This window comes from Alligator mississippiensis, chromosome 1 (assembly GCF_030867095.1).
Source record: "Alligator mississippiensis isolate rAllMis1 chromosome 1, rAllMis1, whole genome shotgun sequence".
Lineage (NCBI taxonomy): Eukaryota > Metazoa > Chordata > Crocodylia > Alligatoridae > Alligator > Alligator mississippiensis.
The window spans coordinates 106,990,892-107,006,970 of record NC_081824.1 but is presented as its reverse complement, the minus strand read 5'-3'; the positions used below and the strand labels follow the sequence as shown (position 1 = coordinate 107,006,970).

The 16,079-nt window shown below is 47.1% G+C and overlaps 1 protein-coding gene and 1 long non-coding RNA gene across 5 annotated transcripts in view; both read right to left on the bottom strand.

Moving 5' to 3' along the window:
• Nucleotides 1-6,784, bottom strand: part of CLVS2 (clavesin 2) — a 90,987-nt gene extending 84,203 nt beyond the window's left edge. Inside the window, exons 1-2 of one of the 2 annotated variants that reach the window (XM_059733439.1) lie at nt 6,633-6,784; nt 5,371-6,152 (exon numbers count right to left, since the gene is read on the bottom strand). In XM_059733439.1, coding sequence (XP_059589422.1) covers nt 5,371-5,759 — 389 coding nt within the window. In that variant the 5' untranslated portion in view covers nt 5,760-6,152; nt 6,633-6,784. Of the gene's footprint in view, nt 1-5,370; nt 6,237-6,632 lie in introns of those variants that run through there. The other variant, XR_002087750.2, reaches the window with a different exon arrangement.
• Nucleotides 6,785-7,431: 647 nt separating this feature from the next.
• Nucleotides 7,432-16,079, bottom strand: part of LOC109281138 (uncharacterized) — a 72,885-nt gene continuing 64,237 nt past the window's right edge. For all 3 annotated transcript variants that reach the window (XR_009461571.1, XR_009461569.1, XR_009461572.1), the window contains one exon: nt 7,432-7,957. This is a non-coding gene — a long non-coding RNA (uncharacterized LOC109281138). The remainder of the gene's footprint in view (nt 7,958-16,079) is intronic.

Sequence of the window (16,079 nt, the reverse complement as noted above, 5' to 3'; positions counted from 1 at the left end):
TAAACTGAAGTGAGGAATCAGCTCTCTGAATTAAGTTGCTTATTTTTTTCTATTTAAAAGGCTCTTCCCCTTGTAAAAACAGGCCTTTGACAGAGAATAAGTGTATATCATGTTTCTAAATCTGCAGATAGGCAGATGCAGGATCCTCGCCCTGTGGCCCTGTTCATAGTTTTGATGATACAACAGGAAAGTAAAATAAAAAATGAAGTGTGGTCAGTTTCACAGCTGATCTTCAGAACCCAGCTAGCAGCCATGTCACTTTCACTCTGCCACTGCTTGGGAAAGCTGAGAGTAACAGCTGAGGCAAACACCAATGATAGTTTTAAGAAAATATCCCTCATGAACAAGCAAACAAATAAAAATGTAGGTGGGAAATTATTATACAAAACCCCAACATTTGCAGTGGTAAATGCATGGGGGAAACTATCTACCTTTCAGCAATGGGAGGAGGAAATTCTCAAGTGAAATTATACGCCTATGCAAAAGTAATCCAGAAAACCCCTACAAATGTAGAGATAATATGAACACTGGGTGTGTCTACATGTGCATGTACTGCATAGTAAGTTACTGCACAGCAGCGGTTTTTAGGCCAGCGTCTACACGTGCAGCTGTTAAAGTGCAGTAACGCTGTGTGTGGACTGACTTGGGACTAACTAATTGGGTGTAAAATTTACGCCCAAGTCAGTGTAAGTCACCATAGTTACTGTGTAGTATGGGTGTATACATGTAGACGTGCACCCATACTGCTCAGTAATTTTTGGTTACTCTGCAGTAACCTAAATTACTGTGCAGTAAATGTGCCCGTGTCCACTTGAGCCTACATGGAAGTTCCAGGCACAGCATCCTGGTAGGAATCCCATCAGCCTTTCCCCTCCCAGTAGCTGAGAGAAGGAATTCAAATGCCCTAGTCTTCCCCTTCTCTATAGGCTTCTTCTTTAGACCTTCAAAAGTAAAGGCCTCCAATACAGTTTTTTGGCCTTGTTTTAATTTATCAAATGCAAAGGCTTGTTTGTGGTGTGGCCTTCCTCCATCACAGGGATTTTGTTTGTTTTACACTTTCCCTATTCTTAATTGCTTTATTCTTGTTGCTAAAAGGATCTCAGTACTTTAAAACCTCACGAGAATGACAGGAGACAGAAAAGTGGGAGCAGCAGGAACAGCATGCTGTGGAACAAATCAAGAATCCGGAGCCACCCAGCCCTCATGGAAACACGTGCCAGAGTTACAATAGACCCTGGCAATCCCCAATTGGCCTTGTCAGCCATCTTCGGACCAACAGATAAGGCAACTGTAGAAAACAATCATCCTCGACTGCGAGGGACTGCCAATGATGATAATGATTTTTGTTGCTTAACTAGAGCAATAGAAATGATAAACTCTTGATGCTCTATAAATCATCCATACCATAATTAGTAGTTGTTTAAAAAATAAATTGCCACCTTCTCCTTGGAATCCTTAGCACATGGGCTATCGTAAATTGTATACATGTCACAAATTACATTTTGAACTTTGCAGGTACGCTCTTAATCTAGTCAAGAAACTATGCAAGGAGTTCACTGATAGAACATGAACTTTTAAAAAGTAAGATTTCCCAGGTTTGCTATAAACGAGAAGCACGCTACTTTATGTACTGTTAAATCTGTGAGGGAATAATCCTAGGAAGTGGTGAATCTCTAACTTCGGTGTGAGGTGCATAAGTACATTGCACACATCAGGATCAGCCACTTCTTGACTCAGTTCAGTTTCATCAGTGGGGAGGCAACAAGGTCTCTTTGACAGGGCAGTAGAGTGGAAGTCAGGAGGCTGATGTTATTTTTCCAAATCTCCCAGTACCCTGTTGTGTGACGTTAAAGAAATGATTAATGACAGCATTGCCATGTAAAAACTGGTTTACATTTGCCCTTGTAGTATGTGTCCACGTCTATCCAGTAATAGACAACTGCTCACTGCAAAAAGGTTGCTGCCAGCACCCTTGCTATCTAATATTGAGATACTGTCATAGTACACGCTGTAGTCATCTATCCTCTCTGGACACTGAGATAACTTAACCTGTTGCGGCCAGTGTTTCATTTCCAATGGTAGAAATGTTTCCAGAACAGGGAGTAATAGGCCTGCAACTGCCACTTTTCCCCTGCTCCTCGCACGTTCCGTAGACCAGGGGTGAGTGACCCTGGCCTGGGGAAAGCATGAGGAGCAGCAGCCGCTCCAGTTCTCCCTTGAATGAGTATGAACTATTGCATGTGGATGAAGGATACAATACTATTGCCCAGGTGGATTAGAGTAGCATGGCAATGTCCTCCCCCACTTCTCGTTCCAGGGTCCCTGACATGAGGCGCTGGGGAGTGGGCAGGAAACAAGCAGTGGCTCCTCCTCCCCTTCCAGTCAACAGGAGGAATGCGAGCAGCTGTCACCCTCGCCTTCTCTGGATTGGGATGACCCCAGTCTGGGAAAGGCACAGTAACCTTTCCCCACTGCTCAACTCCTCCTGGAACCAAAGGAGACAAGCAGCACCTGCTACTCATGCTCTTCCCAGACCTGGGTTACCCTAGTCTCAGGAAGGCACAGAGAGTATTTCCCTACCAATCAACAAATCCTGCTCTCAGGGAGGAGCCAAGCAACAGAGAAATGTGCAGATGTTTGCTCTCCTGAAAGAAACTCTCCTAGGAGCAACTTTTGCCAGGTCACTGATGATTTATTTTTCTCCCAGAACTGCCATTTTTATTCTGGGAGAAACTGAGAGTGAGCTACAGCTCCAGGAGAGCCGTGTTTCTCCTGGTAGAAATGTAACACCTGTATGTAGCCACTCGCTTACAAAAGCTATATAAATTAGATTGTTGTTAATGTGCTGCATGTCCAGACCCTCATCCTGTAGCTAGTTGAATACAATGGAAACCCAAATGTAGCTGAGGTGGTTAGTTACCAGGAGGTCCATTAGTCATATTACAGCTGTAACATAAATAATAAATCATTCATTCAATAGAACTTCAACAAAATAATAATTATGATTTGTCTTGTAATACTATGGGAGCTGACATCATGTAATTTAAGCATGTCTCATAACTAAGAGGTAAATAAATCTACTCTCTTCACATAATTATTTTTTTTTAATTGCCATTTTCTGTCTGAATTCAAAGCTGCTGCTTTCCTTACTAAGAACTAAGAGTCTGGTTATTTCTGCATTACTCCACTGGAACATAAGTTTATTGCCAAGAAGGAAATGCATCATACTTGAGATAGGCCAGTCTAGATTCATGGGGGAATTTCTTCATAGCAAATGTACAATTTTAATAAGATGTCTAAGTTTCTGTGTCCTTGCATTACCCCTCTTATTTTGCTCTTTCTTTTAGAATATGACTTTGCTGGATGAAGATCTATAATGAAGTTATGACTCTTCCTGTGCCTCCTTACCCTCAGGTTCAATGTTCGTTCCTGGAGCCTGTGAGGCAAGTGGGGCTTGCAGGGCACTGGGAGACCCCTCTGGCAGGGCTGGGGGGTTGCAGGTCATGCCTGGGGTGCACCAGGCATAGGTGTGTGGGTGGAAGCTGAGGGAGTGGGGGAAGCCTCACATGGAGTACCTGCCAGCAGTGCGTGGACTGGGAACGATGCGCTGTTGGCCCTTCAGAGAAGCTACACAGGGAAGCACAGAGCCCACTCAGGCCAATAGTGTGCAGCTCCCAATCCATGCACCGTGGGGCTGGCCAGGGTGGGCCGGGCCGGGCCAGGGGGGCTTGCCGCCTCCATGTGCGGCTTCCCGCAGGAGTGCAGGCAGCTGCACAAGGAGGTGTGAAGCCCCTTCAGCCAATGTTGTGCAGCTCCCAGTCCACACACTGCAGGCCAGGCTGATCCAGGGGCAGAGGGTGGAGCCAGCTTCCTGCTGCAGCACACACTCCTGGAGAGCCAGGGGGACCCGCGCCCCCCAGATCTGTGTGGGGGGCAAGGGCAGGGCAGGTGCATGCTGCAGGCTCATGCTCCCAGCCCTGCTGCCATCCCTCAGGGCTTCCACAGTGCAGTCTACACGACCCAGCATGGCAGGGCATAGCGGGGACGTGCACGAAGGATGCTTGCCCCTGCAAGCTCCACGCTGCACTAGCCACACATCCCGTGTGCCCAGGGGCAGCGCGGGCAGCAGCGCAGGGTTGTACCTCTCACTGCTGCCCCCACCTGCAGGGGACACGTGGCCAGGGCAAGCAGCTTTTCTGCCCCCACCCTCTGCAGGTCCCCCCTGCCCCCTGGGAGCGCACACCGAGGCTGGGAGCCAGCCCTGCCCCAAAGAGACAGTGGGGGGAGGAGCCAACTCCATCTTCCTTCTGCTGTAGCAGCTGCTGCCTTCTGTTGGGTGCAGGGAGCTGAGGACTTGGATCCCTGGCCCCGTAGCCCTGGCAGCTGGGCCCCCCTCTGGCAGGGCTGGGGGTCTGTAGGGGAGAGTGGGGGGCACCAGTTGTATTGGAGGGCTGTTGTGTGGGGAGTGAGGGGCAAGAGCAGGGTGGGGGGGCTGTAGAGAGAGTGAGGGACACCAGCAGGACTTGAGGGTCGGCTGTGGGGGGCCTTTAATCACAGATTTCGGGTTTCTTATAAGAGAATTTGCAATTTTTAATCAAGGAAAACCAGGATCTCTGCAGATAAGTCATCTTCTGGCCAAAACAGCACCAAGAAAGTGCCAGAAACAGCTTTAGGGACTGGGTAGCCTCAATCCATTTTTCAAACCTTGTTGCACAAGCCACCCCCTCCCATCATGCTGCTAATTTTACCCAGGACACTGTGGTCTGTGGTAGGAGGAGCGAAGAAAGGAGGTGATTAATATCATGCCCACACTTGCATCATTAGAAGGCTCAGAAACAAAGCTCTCCTTCTGTAGCTGAGGAAAAGTCCTCAGAGGCCCCCGTACCCAAACTTCTCTCTCTCTCTCTAGGGCTGAGAGAGCGGCGAATAGAAAGCACATTCGGGATATTCCTTCTAGTCAAGCTCTCACTGCTTGGGCCTTTACTCTCACCGTTCTTAAACACTAAGGAAGCAAGACACAATACAATAAACAGTTGAAGGAGGAACTAAGCAAAATATTGCCTCCTTCATCTACATCACCTTTTCAACTGTGGAAAAAGCAGAAGAGGCCAAGGAGCATGCTCTCTTCCCAAGCCATCAGGAAGCCTGAATGGGCCTTCTTCCCCTCCGGATGGAGGTGGGTCTCAGCCAAAATATGCTTCTAATTCCTTCTCCCCCACCCATGGCACAGCCCAGCCCCGCTGCATGGAACCCAAGGTGTGTGCCCCTTTGCCAACCCACACCTCCAGAGCCTGGGCATCAGCATAGCCCAATGCATTTCAGCAGTGGGTCTCAGCCCCATGAAATGGAGCAGGTGTGAGGAGCACGTACCTGCTCTGGTCCCAGTTGGCAGCGAAGAGGACCAGGATCTTCCTGCCATAGTGGTCGAGATTCGCAAGCCCACCAGGGAAGCCATCCTTGAGTGCCTGCTTGATGCCTGGGTCGGTGGCCTTGAAGCTCTTGAACATGTCCAGGTTCTGCTGGCGGTACTCAAAGTACTGGGCCAGCAGGCGGAACGCCTCAAAGTGCTGGAACTTCCTGGCCCGTAGGAACCGCAGGATGAAAGCATCGTCTGTGCGGAGGAAGCCAATGTCTGGCCGCGTGATCACCATGTCCCGCACCTCCTGGATGTCCTGGTGCAGCGTGTCTGGGTTCTCGTTCAGCTCCAGCCGGGCTTTCTCCAGCGTCTCCGGGGACAGACCTGCCTGCAAATGAGTCATGGTGCTGCTCCCTCCTCCTCCTCCTCCTCCTCCTCCTCCGCTGCTGCTGCAGCCGGCTGCTGCCTGTTCTCCCGTGCCTTTGAGGCTGCTCCAGGAAACCTCCTGTTCAGGGGATGGAGCCCCTTCCAGGAGATCCCACCGTCCAGCAACCTCCTGCCCTCACCCTGAACCGCACAGCCTCCTGCCCCTCACAGGCTGCCCCCTGCTACAGCACCCCCTATCCCCACCAATTTCCTTAGGGAGGGGCTTCACCTGTCCTCCACCCACAGCCAGCTGCTGCAGCCCCCTATGGCAGAGAAGTCCGGGAGGATGCTCACAGCGCTGCCACCTCCATGCTGTCCCAAATAGCCCCTCCGCCACAAATCCCTGGGGTAGTGCAGGGCGGGAGACAGGCTAGGAATCAGCAGCAATAATATGGAATCAAGTAGCTCCTCGGCAGCCAGTCTGTAGGGAAGCTTTCCCTCTCCCCCAGAGGACACTGCTTGCCCCCCCCCCACCCACCCACCGCCCCACAGTTAAGTAGGCATTTTATCTGTGTAATAAAAAGCTGGCTTTGTAGTGGGTGTGCAACTGGCACATGATCCAAAGGAGCGAGTGTGGGCAGCAGGACTAACACTGGGCTGGGCTGGGGTGTGGGGGCTGGCAGGAGCTTTCTACCCCGCCCCTGCCCCTGGGTGCTAGGAGTGATCTCACCCCCGCTGGGATCCCTGTGGGAAGAGGAGCCCCAGCGAAGGATGATAATAAAGTGGCTCCTCAATCGGAGAGTTTCCAGGAGGGGCTTCTCTTTCCTGGGGTCTGCCTCGGCTCAGGGGCATTGAAAAAGAAAAAAAGGAGGGGGAAGGGGAGGGGGGGGAGCAGCAAAAAGAAAATAACCTAGCTTGTTGTTGTCTCCGCGCCTTGATTTCAAGAGGAGGGCTCCAGAAAACAAGCCTGCCTCTGGCTGGGGCTGCTGCTTGCCTTCTCCCCCTCCTAGGGACGGGGTGATCTCAGCAGGATTTGGGGCTGGGTGGCTCTCCCCGCCCCGACCCCCACCTACCACCTTCCCCCACCACCTACCCCTACCACCGCCCTGCCCTGCCCTGCCCTTCCCCCGGGCTCAATCCGAGCAAGCCGTGCCCAAGCAGCAGGGGCTGGAAGACAGACACCCAGCCAGGCTCCTACCAGCAGCAAAAGAGAGCGAGAGAGAAAGCAGCTAAGCAATGCGGCAGCCCCTGGCTCCAGCGGCAGCAAGTCGTCCGGGGCGGGCGGCGGCGGCGGGGACGTGCCCGGGGTCCCGCGGCCCCGAGCCGAGGCAGGTGCAGGGGCCGGAGGCGGAGGAGAGCCCTGCCCGGCGCCCGCGGGGAGGGGAGAGGAGAGGAGGGGGCAGGCGCAGGGCTGGAGCTGGCGGCAGCGGCTGCCTTTGTGTGCGGCAGCTTGACTCCTCGCTGCTGCTCTGCCTGGCTCTCGATGCGCTGCTGCTGGCAGCTTTACGTCAATCAAGGCTCCCTGGGCGGCTGCTGCTGCTGCTGCTGCAAGCGACTCCAGCTCAGCCCCTCGCACACACGCACCCCTCCTGCTTGGAGGGGGAAGAAGGTACAGCAGAGATCCCCTATCCCCCCCCCCCCCCAACACACACACACCCCCTTGTCTGCACCTGCTTCCCCATCCCCCCCTTGGACCACCAGCAGGCCCCTTGCATTTGAATAGTGGTCTGGAGACAGCTGAGAAACGCCCCCTTGCTCCCTTTCGCTGCCCCGCTTTTGTGTGCCAGGACCCACGCTGCAGCTATTGTTGATGCTGTAGGCAGCACCTGCTGGGCTGGACCCCGCAGAGCTGCCGGCTAGGGTGGAGAGTTTGCAAGAGGTCTCCTGGAGGGGGTGTGGGTCACCTGTGGTGAATGCAGCCCCAGCTCTTACACACCCTCTGCTTCAGGCCCCGAGTCTTTTGCCATACGAGGCCTTCGCCTGAGAACGAACCTGCAGACCTCTGCCCAGCACAGCCCAATTCTGATGGGCTGCTTTCCACTTCCACAGATTCCCAGAAGTTTAGGGCTGGAAGGGACCGCGTGAGACCATCCTGCTCTGGGCAGGAAAGACTGTTGGGTCAAATAACTTATCTGAAGCACCGGCGTTTTCTGCAGCAAAGACCTCCTTGGATGATCTACAGGCTGACAGCTCAAAAGTTGTTTCTTCTGACAGATGCCACGTGGTTTCCCGAGCCTAGCAAAGCAAAAATAGCATGTTATGCCCTGATCCTGTGAACATGCATATGCTTAACTCCAAATGCATGGGCACTCTCAATGAATCCATTCGGATTACTTATTCTGTGCGTAGGATTCAGCGTGGATATATACTTACATATGCTCTAGTTCAGTTTCTGGACAGGATAAAAATTAAAACCTAGCAATACAATGTAATTTTCTTCATAAAGGAGGGCATTCTTCTATGAATATATTTTATGAAGTAGAGAGCTAATACCCTGATTTTTAAAACAGGACTTAGAAGCAAAATGGCTTGCTGCCTTAATGCCTTTCCCGTGTTTTTATTCTGATCTTGTATTCCTTCCTCAAGGAAAATTAACATTTTCCTTGAGAAGGATTTCAAAACGAGGTCCCTGGTAGGCAAACAAAGTTGGTTTGAATAGATCACTACCTTGCCTGAAAGACTGCACTGTGTGTACAGTTCTGGTACCCAAGGCAAGTTCAAGTTTTGTCTCTGCCTGAGCCAAACAGCTAGTGGTCAAGGTACACCAATCTCTACAGCCAGCAGAATACAAGGAGAGAAGCAGCTAACATTATATCCAGCCACCTTTGATTTCCCAACCTGAAGGTCAGGTTCCCATTTAGAGCTGAGTTGAATAGGCGTAGCCTTTAGCATAAGTCGCTAGAGCACATCTTTAGAACCATAGCAAGATGTCTTACACGCTCTGCAACCACATCCCAGCTGAGTCAAGTATATTGTGTTTTCTTTCCAAGAGCACTCAACAAAATCCCCCAAACTCAAACTGCTGGAAAAGCAGAAAAGAGAAAAGAACAGAAAAGATAGTATATATAAAGAGAGAGCTGCTAGCACAAATGATGAACTAGTGAAAAAATATGGCATAAGTTACCGAAAAACATTCTCTAAATTAAATTAAATCAAACATTTTCCCAGACTACTAAATTAAAGGCAGCCTCTCTACAATGAAGAGGCAGCCCTCAGATATACATGAATGAAGTCATTCTGGGTAGAGAAGCAGATAAGATGAAAGAATATTCATTGAATATATTCAAGTGGCAATATCTTTAGTCTTTTCTGTGGAAGGAAATGTTTAATTTCTATATGATTAACTATATTAGAACCCTAGACAGCATGAAAATATCCAGACAACATGTGGCCAAAGGGGTGGACAGCAGCATGCAGCCTGCATAAATGCAAAACTTGAAGGACTAGAAGTCTTACATGAATTTATTTGCTAGTCACTCTAAGTGCTTGTTAGACCACACCCTAATAAAGAATAAACTGTATTCAAACTTGATACTAGCTGGATGAATTAACTATTGTGAAATAACTCATTTTCCCTTTTTCCTGTCACTTGTGGCTTTGTAACCCTTCTTGTGGCTTTGTGACCTAACATCCTTGCCTTTTCTGTTTTCCCAGAAAGACCTTTTAAGAATAACTCTTGCTATTGAGCATGAAGAACCAACAACTAGGCCTCTATTATTGCCATTCCCAGTGCCACAGAGTTTTCTGCTTCTACACCTTCAGCCCTAACTGCAATGACACTCTGGTCCCCTCTACACGTACAGGTAAAAATGTGGTGGTATCTGATGCATGATCCACACAATTGCACCTCCTGCCATGCCACATGTGCATGGAAGGAGGCATTATTGTGGGATCACACAACATTACATACCAGCTTATTGCAGGTGCAGGCAGAGCATGGGAGCATGATATTGGGCTCTCCTTGCACCAGTTCCCATGGCTGCAAACCCTGCAGCTGATGGGGTGGCAGCAGAGGCAATGTTCCCCATGCTGCCCTTTCTGTGAGCCCCACAGCCAACATTATCTGTGATGCTCACAGCAGGGGAAGCACTGGGAATGCAGCTACCACTGAGACCCCTGCCCGCTGTGGGGCTTGCAGCAGGGGTAGCAGGAAGAGCCTAGACTCACAGCAGCAGCAGCATTCCCAGCACTTCCCCATGCTGAGAGCCCTACACCTTACAAGGTTCACAAGGGGGGCAACGTTCTCCCCACTGCAAGCCCCACAGCTGACTAGACTCACAGCAGGAGCAGTGGCCAGAGGACTGCCACCACTATGAATCTTACTACCTGCAGGTCTGGCAGTGGGTGTTGCACCCCTATGGCTAGAAGCGCCTCAGTTGATGGTGCTCCCAGGCCCAGAGGAAGACCTGGCTGCATGTTCAATTAATGGAGTGATCAGAACAAGCTCCAAAGTTATTTCACATGTTTTGTGGATTAATTTTGTATTTTATAGCTTATTTTATCATGGCATTAATTGGTTGAACATGTAACTGAGTCACAATTTAAGGTGTGATTAACTAGTTAATTGTGCCTTAAGTATAATGTGTACCAGGGCCTCTATATGCTACAAAAGGACTAAGTTATTCTGATGCATATATCAAACTCCCTTCTAGGTCAAAATATGCTGAGAACACTGGGCAATTTGCAGGATCAGGACTATTATGCTCGCTGGTTCTGATCTCCAGTAACAAACCAGAACATTTTTTTTTAATATTTTTTTCAATTCCAAACATACCCATATATTGATGTTCCTCATTTATCCCCATAGATTGGTCTACACAGAGGACAATTAGAAGCCAGTCTAAAGCTGATTTAAAAAATGCTGCATTTGTAATGCTTTAAAGTGTAATGCTTTGAGAATTAAAAAAAAAAAAGGTTTTAGTTCTTAAAGTCTGATTTAAGGACCTACTTAGAAAAAAAAATCAAATTTGCATTCAATATTTTCCTTTAAAATGTTCTTTTTTTTTCATCTATTCTCTTCTTGTTTCTATTTAATCACAGAGAAAGGTGACAGAGGGAAAAGAGAAGTAAGGGGGGGAGGAAGAGAAAGGGGAGGAAAAGAAAAATTACCAGAAATTTAAAAAAAAGGAATTATTTTTATTTTTGTCAAAAACCTCAGAATTTTTTTTAATATTTTGAGAAGTATTTACATTCAAGAAAATGTTCTTTTCCTGTGATAAAGAAGTTTCCATTCAGAATTTTTCAACCAGATCGATAACCAGAGTAAAATGAAATTTACAAGCTTCCTGTTTTATAAACATCTTGGTAAAACTCGGTACCAAACTGCACAAGCAGAAACTAAGACATCCTCAAAATGATGGAAACAAATCACTTATACAGGTTCTCCCTGTACTGGATGTACCTAAAATAAATTCATTCAGATGGATGCACTTAGCTGGGCAGCCTGAAATCTGAGGATACCTAAGAAATGAACCCATGGTCATATTTCTGTGAGCCAGGTGAATCACAGAAGAAACTTGCTGTGCCAATAATATTTGTGCATTATTCTAAGTTTCAGCCTATCAAAGCACAAAAGGTATTTTTTAAATATAAAAGAGTTGGTTACAGCCTTAAAGGATTCTGCTGTAATCTAAAAGCAGATTTACCAACCTAGTTAAATAGTATATTGAAGAAACATGTGTTTTCCAACATGACACCCTACCTAAACAGTAAGAAAGAAATAGAGCCACTAATGCAGTTAAATATAACATATTGATGGCATGGTGTAATTTATTTATTGCGCAAACACGCTTTCCCTCTACAAAACAGTAGGGGTGTCTGGGTAAATCCATTATGTAAATCTAAGCATATTTTCAATTGCACTTATAAACTATTATTTTTCCTTGATGCTTTTATAGTCACTTCATCCTGAACTTTATACAATTAAAAATCAAGAGCCCAACAATCCTACAAGTGCTATAATCAGGTATCAGAATTGAAACAAAAATAAATATGACAATTAAGTAAAGGTATCTTCAGAGCTGCTAATTTTCATTCATAATGAAATTGTTTAACATATAGTCAAGCAGAGAAGCTGGCAATGTAATGCTATACTATACAGCTAAATAAAACACATAATCAATGGCTAACAGGGGAGTAATTGCATCAGGAGATTCCTTGATGCATTTCCACTCTGTAGAAAAGGATCAAAGCGCTCTGGACAGCTTGTTTCTTGAGCTATCCAAGTCAAAAGAATCCAGTCATAGCTCAGGACATAACTATTTTGATTAGGGACTATGGATAGGAACTTACCAAATTCGTGACAGAAGTGGGCTGCACGGCAGCTCCTTTGATCTTGCAGGTTCCCCCATGTCCCCACCCCCAGGTTGCTGATTGACTGAGGGGCCCCTGTGGCCCTGCTACATCCTGCTACTGACCAGCCAGGAGGCAAAAACAGCTCCATATTTAAAACCACAGTTTTCACCTCTCTGCTGATCAGGAGAGAGTGATGGGACCCCTCCGCCAATTGATGGGGGGGGGGGGGGCACGGATGGGCACATGGGGTAACCCACAAGATTAAAGAAGCTGCCAGCCCACTTCCACCATGAATTTGGTAGTTCCCTAACGAAGGGTAACATTCGCAGAAGTGCCAGAGTGGATGTGTCTACACATGCATTAATGTGCTTTAGTTAATGTGCATTAAATCCAGTACCTCCATTGGGAAGTAATGGCTGTCTTAATATGCATTAACTAAAGACCATGGTCTTTAAGTGATACTTTAATGAGCATTAAAATAGACTAATGCACATTAAAGCACACATGTAGATGCACCCGCTAATTACTAAACAACGAGTTCCGTTCTCAAAAATTATTTAGCCATTTAGAAGCCTACATTTCAATGAAAGCCAATGGGAGTTAGGCTCTTAACCATGAATCACTTTAAAACCGGGCCTCAAAGTCACAAAAGCCCCTTTGAAAATATTATCCAAAGTTGGGGAGATTTTCAGAAGCCCTTGGCACACTGGGTCTAGATTTTTTTGAAATTCCAGCAATAAGTGGCATACAAGGATCTGTTTGCTGTTCAATACTTCTGAAAATCTGGTCCTGTTTAAATGCCTACATGGGAGCTGAGCTCTTTAGAAAATCTTCCCTCAGTTGTAGGTGTTCAAGACACAAAAATTTGCCATTAGTATATGGAGGCAGACTACAGAAAATAACTCTATGAGAATTATGCGTCATTCTTTTCCTATAGCTAAAGAAGGGTAGAGAGCCTTCGAACAAACGAGAGACAGCAATGCCCTGGCTTTACTGCCAAGACAAATATTTCAGAATGTCAGGAACGTTCCTAACAGAAAATCTCCCACAGGTGAAGTTCTAAGTTTGAATAATTAATTTGTTACATAAAAATATCAACTTCTCACAAATTCAGATAAACCAGAATAAACAGAAGCATCAGTTAACCCAGCCTTAGAATCATTACAAAAGGTTTACAAGAACATTGACTCTGAAAAATAGGTCAAAAACCTACAAGAGTCTTTATCAAGCAAGTTCAAATTTTCTTGCAATGTATGCAAACAGGATATTTTTAAAACATAATTCAATTCAACATGACATTAATCCTGTATGTAGGTGGAAGCAACTTCTGTTGTTTTTTGTTGTCTTTTTTAGTATAATCACTTTTGCTTTGATACTACAGCACTTTAAGAAAATAAATGCTTGAAGAAATGAAAGACCATGAACTCACAGGGGAGTCAATAAACTTGAACTTCACATGTGCACTGACAGTGGGGAAGTTAGGACACTATCCTCCACCAATATTTATTTCCTTAATAAGTAAAGAAAATACTGAATTATAGATACTGACTCATGTCACTATTAAAAGTGGGCCAATTTAGTCATGGTACAGAACTACTCATTAATGTGTTCTTTTTAAAACATGAGTGAAAAGAAAGACTGACAACTCTGAAAAAGCTCCAAATAAATATCTTTGCACTGAGTTTCATGAAATGAATTTTCTGCAATATATGTGTACACACACACACACATACACACACACACACACACACACACACACACACCACAGAAAATGAATTAAATGAATTTTCTGATATATATTCATAGATTGTAGAGTCGGAAGGGACTACAATGGATCATCGTGTCCGACCCCCTGCCCCTGGCAGGAAAGAGGACCAAGGTCAGATGACCCCAGCCAGGTGACTATCAAGCCTCCTCTTGAAGACCTCCAAGCTAGGTGATAGTACTACCTCTCTTGGAAGTCCATTCCAGATTCTGGCCACCCTTACTGTAAAAAATGTCTTCCTAATGTCCAAACTAAATCTACCCTCCACAAGTTTGCACCCATTATTCCTAGTTACTCCCTGGGGCACTCTGGTAAACAGCGCATCTCCAATTCCTTGTTGTCCTCCCTTGATAAACTTATAGGCAGCTACAAGGTCTCCCCTCAAATGTCTCTTGTGAAGGCTGAAGAGATCCAGATCCCTCAACCTCCCCTCATAGGGTCTTCCATGGAGGCCACTAATCATGCAAGTGGCCCTCCTCTGAACCCTCTCCAGATTCTCCATGTCCCTCTTGAAGTGCAGCATCCAAAACTGGACACAGTACTCCAACTGCGGCCTGAACAATGCTGCATAGAGGGGGAGCATCACCTCCCTTGATCTGTTGGTCATGCATCTGCTAATACACGACAAGGTGCGATTGGCCTTATTGATGGCCTCATTACATTGCCGGCTCATGTTCATCTTGGAGTCAACTATGACTCCAAGATCTCTCTCAGCCTCTAAACTGCTGAGGAGGTCATCCCCCAACCTATAAGGTGTGCTTGGGATTCCTTCTTCCTAGGTGGAGTACCTTATATTTATCTTTGTTGAATTGCATCCTATTTCATTCCACACATTGATCCAATCTGTCCAGGTTAGCCTTTATCTGCTCCCTGCCCTCCGGTGTGTTGACTTTGCCCCATAACTTGGTGTCATCTGCAAACTTGGAGAGGGTGCTCTCCACACTCTCGTCCAAATCGCTGATGAAGATATTAGATAACACCCGTCCAAGGACCGAACCCTACAGGACACCACTGCCTACCTCCTTCCAGGCCGAGAATGGCCCGTCCACCACCACCCTCTGGGTGCGGTTCCTAAGCCAGTTAGCCACCCACCTGTCTGTGTAGGCATCCACTCCACAGCCTGTTAGCTTCCCTGTGAGAACAGAATGTGAAAGTGTGTCGAAGGCCTTCTTAAAATCCAGGTAGATGACATCCTCAGCTCTAGTGTCAAGGCAGTGTGTGACCTGGTCATAAAAGGCTATAAGGTTTGTCAGGCAGAATCTACCTGTGACGAACCCGTGCTGGTTTCCTTTCAGCATCGTTTCCCCTGCTGGGCCTTCACAAATGCACTCTTTGATGATTTTTTCCAGTATTTTCCCAGGGATAGAGATAAAACTGACTGGCCTAAAGTTACCTGGCTCATCCTTCTCCCCTTCTTAAAAATGGGCACCACATTGGCCTTTTTCCAGACCTCAGGGATCTGGTCAGAGCACCATGCGTGCTCAAACAGCCATGCCAGCAGCTCAGCTATGACACTGGTCAATTCCTTCAGCACCTGTGGATGGAGGTCATCCAGGCCAGCTGACTTGTATCCATCCAGCCCCTCCAAGTGCTCCTTAACTAAGTCAGCACTAACCTTTGGCGGTCTGGTACCTTTTGGACATCTGTCTATGCTCAAGGTAGGGGAATTGTCTTGGTGAATACTTAGGAATATTGAAGCAAAGAACTCATTGAAGAGCTTCGCCTTTTTCCCTGCATCAACCACTAACTGTCCTGATTTGTCCTGCAGGGGCCCTATGTTACTCTGCGCTTTCCTTTTGCTTGCTATGTATCTGTAGAAGGACTTTTTATTGTCTTTAATTGTTGTACCCAGCCTAAGCTCCAGTCCTGCCTTGGCCTGCCTAACTGATTCCCTGCAATAGCGTGCCAGGGAGGTGTATGCCTCCTTGGTGGCTGCCCCCTGCTTCCACTGCCTATAAATCTCTTTCTTTGCCCCCAGTCTTTCCTGGAGTTCCCTGTTCAGCCAAGGGGGCTTTTTTATCCCCTTACCCTCTTTCCTGTGTAAGAGGATAGACTCCTTTTGTGCCCCAAGGATCACTCCCTTGAGAAACCTCCAACCCTCCTGGACCCCCATTTGCTCGATGCTCTTGAGTTCTGTCACCTCACTAACTAGCCTTCTAAGTTTACTAAAGTTGGCGCTTCTGAAGTCTAACACTTCAGCCTCACTGGATATTTTTCCCACCCTTCACTGGATAGTGAACTCTACCGAGTGATGGTCACTATCTACCAGGTTACTGTGTACTCGCAGGTTCCCCATGC